This window comes from Colias philodice, chromosome 23, assembly GCF_061535455.1.
Source record: "Colias philodice isolate Cphi_HAF_F1 chromosome 23, ilColPhil1 Martin Lab GWU primary, whole genome shotgun sequence".
Lineage (NCBI taxonomy): Eukaryota > Metazoa > Arthropoda > Insecta > Lepidoptera > Pieridae > Colias > Colias philodice.
The window spans coordinates 152,692-157,337 of NC_143108.1; the positions used below are offsets into that span (position 1 = coordinate 152,692).

The 4,646-nt window shown below is 53.5% G+C and overlaps 1 protein-coding gene across 1 annotated transcript; it reads right to left on the minus strand.

The window, feature by feature from the left end:
* Positions 1 to 933: 933 nt before the first annotated feature.
* LOC149477819 (uncharacterized) lies at positions 934 to 3,138 on the minus strand. The gene has a single exon (XM_089709654.1). The coding sequence runs from the start codon at positions 3,136 to 3,138 to the stop codon at positions 934 to 936; it is 2,205 nt and encodes a 734-aa protein (XP_089565780.1).
* Positions 3,139 to 4,646: the final 1,508 nt, after the last annotated feature.

Genomic DNA, 4,646 nt, shown 5'->3' on the forward strand with positions numbered 1-4,646 from the left:
TCCGGCGCCGGTGTCTGGTGTACGCCCGCCTCGCAGCCACACAAGAAGTGCGCAGCTGGGCGATTTCGGCAGACCACCAGTACATCCGACGTCTGCGCGGAGTAGAGCGGGCTCTGGGCATCGACGCGTCGCAAACCTGCACCATAGCGTTTGCCAGCCATGCTGCTTCATCCTCGACCGAACTGTCCTGTGGCGCAGGCAACCACGACTGCACTATGGCAGCCTCAATCAGAAGGTCCCTGTCGAGACTCCGAAGTGCCCAGCGTGGACGCCTATCAGTCCGGGAAGACCGGCTGGAGGCAATCGAGGGCGCAGATATGCTGAAGCGGATGTAACGGTGGTCCGACAGCGTCTCCACATCGGTAACAACCCTCCAATCCTCGATTCGCCGTGCAAGGTGGGGGCTTGCAAACGTGACGTCGACGATGGATCCACCCCTTTGCCTCACACACGTTAATTCTGACCCACGATTGAGCACCGAGAGATCGGCCGCAACCGCCCAGTCTTGTAATACCGCTCCCCGCGCATTCCTCACCGAAGATCCCCATGCCATTGACTTGGCATTGAAATCTCCGGCCAGAAGTATAGGCTGAGGACGGGCGAGCTCAATCAGCTCCCCCAACTCTGCCAGAAACTGCTCGAACTCGTCCAGTCCGCGGTTGGGAGAGAAGTACACTCCGACCACCGTGTATCCTCTGATTGAAGCCGAGACGCAGCCCCGCCGTTGGACAACTCGTTCCATAGTCACACCCCCCTGAGCCACTAACGTCACCAAGCCATCCACGTCCCCCACCCAGTTATCCCGGAGAGGTACCGAGTATGGCTCAGCTACCACCGCCACATCTATCATCCACTCCGCCAGACTCTGGAGCAGCAGATCTTGAGCTCTGGCGCAGTGGTTGATGTTGGCTTGAAGAAAGCGGAGGGCCATCGCTACGTCTCCATTCCTTCTACCTCCACAGGCGCCTCTAGTGGCGCAGGGCAGGAACGCGATGCGACTACTGGGCCATCGCGACTCTTGCCTCCTCTCTTCCGCTTAGGGGCTTTGCAGGCCGGGCCCCCGAGCCGGTGTCCCGCAGGCAGTCTTGCATCGGCGCAGAGGACACAATGAGCGGTTGCAGAGCACCCTGCAGCCTTGTGCCCATCTTCGCCACACCGATAACAGACGTTGCTCCGGTCCGTCGGCGATGAGCACATGACTCTTACGTGCCCCACCTCCAGACACCGGAAGCAGCGTTGCGGCTTCACTGCGCCAAGCGAGACCCCCGCGGAAACCCATCCAACAAGGATGCGCCCAGCCTGCGCCACCTTTTTCGCGGCGGCTACCGGGCAACTCACCCACGCCGTGGTGGAGCCCCTCGAGCCCACGCGCAGACCACTACACTTGACCTGGTCCGCGGGGCACTCACCCACCCGGGAGACTGCAGCTGCGACTTCATCGGCAGCCACCGAATCGTCGAGACCAGTGACCCGAACCTCCGCGCACTTTATCGGCCTGGATACCTTGATGGTATCTTCGCCCCACACCTCGCGTAGTCTACCAGCAAGGGCGTCCGCCTCCTTTGCACTTGTAGTGCCCGGTATTTCCAGAATTCTGGCCCCGGTGGCGGCACGCTTAAAGCGCAAGGCGCTAACGCCGATCGCCGCGAGGTCGATATCTTTCCGAGATCTAGCCATCACGGAGGCGTACGTTACACCGCGCTCCTCCGCACCCGGCTGCAGGGTTATGACCACAGCCGAGGACGAGGGAGAGCGGAGTTTAGGGGCCCTTTCACGTGCTTTATCCCCCGCCTTGTTTTTCTTCCTTTTCTTCTTCTCCACCAGAGTCCACCCTTGTTTAGGCGGTTGCTGCTGGGGAGCAGTAGACGTAGACGGGGCAACCTTTTCGGGACGCCGCTCCGCCTTCTTACCTCCCTTTCCTTGATTGGCCTTTGGGGCCGGACCGGTACCCACAGGCTGTGCAACAGCCCGCTTTTCGCCCTGATTTTTATTCGCAGCCTTTGCAGGCGCCCTCTTAGTAGCCTTTGGAGGCGGGAGTTGAGGGAAGTCCTCGGTTAGCCCTTGGCTAACCGCCATCCCCCTAGTCCTATCATCCGCCGCTAGTGGCGGCCTCACGCGCCTTACTGGAGGTAGGCGTTCCTCCAGCACATCCAGCCGGGCGTTTACCATTTCTCCAACCTGCCGCATGATGTTCGCGGTCAGGTCAGAGTCCGTCTGCTGCTGCTGCGTATGATGTGCAGCCCCTAGCGTAGCTTTCATGTCCGCCATCTCCTTGCGGAGGGCCGCAATCTCCCCATGGAGCCTGGTATTGTCGGCCTGAAGCCGCCGTGTCTCTTCGGAGGCGGTGCGCTGCACCAGCAGTGCGACCGCCTCTTGGATCGCCTCCGACGCATCCTTTAGGGTCCGTTTCGACGTCCCCTTCAGGCTTGAGGATTTTGCTTCTATTACAGCAAGGTTCTCCTCAATGCGGCGCCGGAGGGCTGCGGTGGATTCATTTTCGTCTGTCCGTCCGCCGCCAGCTTCTGCTTCCACAGCCTGGGAGCTTCTCAAGACCTGGGTCTCTCGCTCAGTCTCGGGCTTGTCGCCTGCGAGCACAAGAGCTTTTCGTGCGGCGACCAAGTCCGCCAGAGCTCTCCTTGCGGCCGTAGGCCGCGCCACACCTGATGATCGTCCCTTGCCCCTCTTGGCACCCTTCTTGGCCGTGCGCGTTTGTCCCTCTGTGGAGGAGCCCGAGCAGCTCGCTCCAGAAGACCGCTTGCGCTTTGCCCACAATCGGTCCTCTTCGTATGACTGGACCGTCATGAGGCTGTCTACAGACGTTGCCGTAGACAGTCCACTGGGTCCAGCTTTCCTCCCCCTAGTTCTCACACGCTCCGTTTGAGCGCGCGTCCCTACCCCAACATCCGTATCGCTTTGCATAACATCGTTGTAGTCCATTGTCCGTTTGCCAGTGTCGTCATTCGATCCAGTAGCTTTTGGCACCGAGGAGGCCTGGGAACCCACCTCCACAGTGTCTCTGCGTAAGTTTTTGCCCCCCCCAGAATACGTGGGGCAGCCTGAGTTGGACTCAGGGAGGGATTCTCCACCTTTGGTGGTACCCTCCTGGGGTAGTTTATTTTTAAAACTTACCTCCATCATCTCCTCTCTCTCCTCCAGTTTGCAGTACGCCTGCCGGGTTAAACCCGCCAGCCGCTACCTAGGGCTGGGCCCTTTCGGCCCAGCGGCCTCATCGGCCCCAACCCCAGTACTAGGTGATGCTGCGCACATACCATCACCTAGGAGTATTATTTAGCAGCCCTCCGGCCAGTGAGTGAGGCCTCCCGCCCCTCCTCGCTGGTTTTGGTCCGCGCCGGCTGAGTAGCCGGTACCCCCCATATCTGGGGGGCCTGCCCCTATCCGCCACCTGGGGACGCGCCCGATGGGAGACCAGAAACTCCACACGGGATGACGAAGCCAACCTAAGAACGCGTTATAAACGAAAAAGGCAGCCGACGTTATCTTTATTACAGACTTATCTGGATATTTTTTCCCGCTACTTTGCAGAAATTTGTTCACTTTATATCTTATTTTGGGAATTTTCGGCACAATATACCAAATAGAAATATAACGTGACAAGTAACAATTTAGAGGTTGAGAAAGGCAACACATAAGTGACAATATTATTTCTTTATTCATTTTCAGAAGGCGGAAGAACCTAACTATCCTACGCGTATAGAAAAATAAAATCTATTCCGTTTTATAAGAATACAAAATGATTGTTCCTATTTTTCCACACAAATAGGATTCGTAGACAGTATGCAGATAGCATCAGCTCCTAATCCAGACTTAATTAAAGATGAGGTCAGTTGGATACAACCACTAACCAGACGTAACCCGAATTAGTTATTACATGGCTGGATTGGCAAGTAATAAGGTGAGCAATATATTAGATCAATCGACGAGCATTTGAGCTTCTAATTAACTCAAAAGCTACCGTTATTTGGACTAGTCAATGATTATAATATGTGATTCAACTGAATAGGAAATTCAGTGACCTCTAAGTGTCATTTTCATGTCGACACACTGATAATACTATTTATTTAGAAAGTTTAACTGAAAAACTACTGCACCGTAATTCGCTCTGTTTTCACCAAAGAATATTATAGTCTGTTTATGATGGAAGGTATATCATTTGTTAAGCTTCTTTTCTTTCTTAATAATAATAAAAACGTTGTGTTAATATTTTTATAGGTACAAAAATAAATGAAAAAAAAATATATGAATTTTATATTTTTTTTCTATAAAAGACGATTTTATTATTATTATTATTTCTCTCTTTTTTCCTTTTCTTTGGAGTTGATGACCGCGGGAACAAAGCTAGTTGATAATAATTTACAAGACAATGTTCCAATGATACTTCATCTAATGTCACATGCCATCAACAGCATGACTCACTTACACACAAACTAATTTTATGACATAACTTTTAATGGACGCCTGGGACACTGCCTTCAGCGTGTTGTCATGAATAGCTTTGCGAGATACCGTCTAGCTACTAACATTTTATGGTATCTTCAATATTTTTGCGATGTTTTCAACGTCACGGGCGAACGGGTATTTGGTAAGTTAATGGATGAAGACATACGCCGTAGGTACTTTATGATATG

Bases quoted from the DNA above. Each gene is read 5' to 3' on its own strand.
- LOC149477819 (XM_089709654.1), bottom strand. From the start codon at position 3,138: ATGATGGAGGTAAGTTTTAAAAATAAACTACCCCAGGAGGGTACCACC.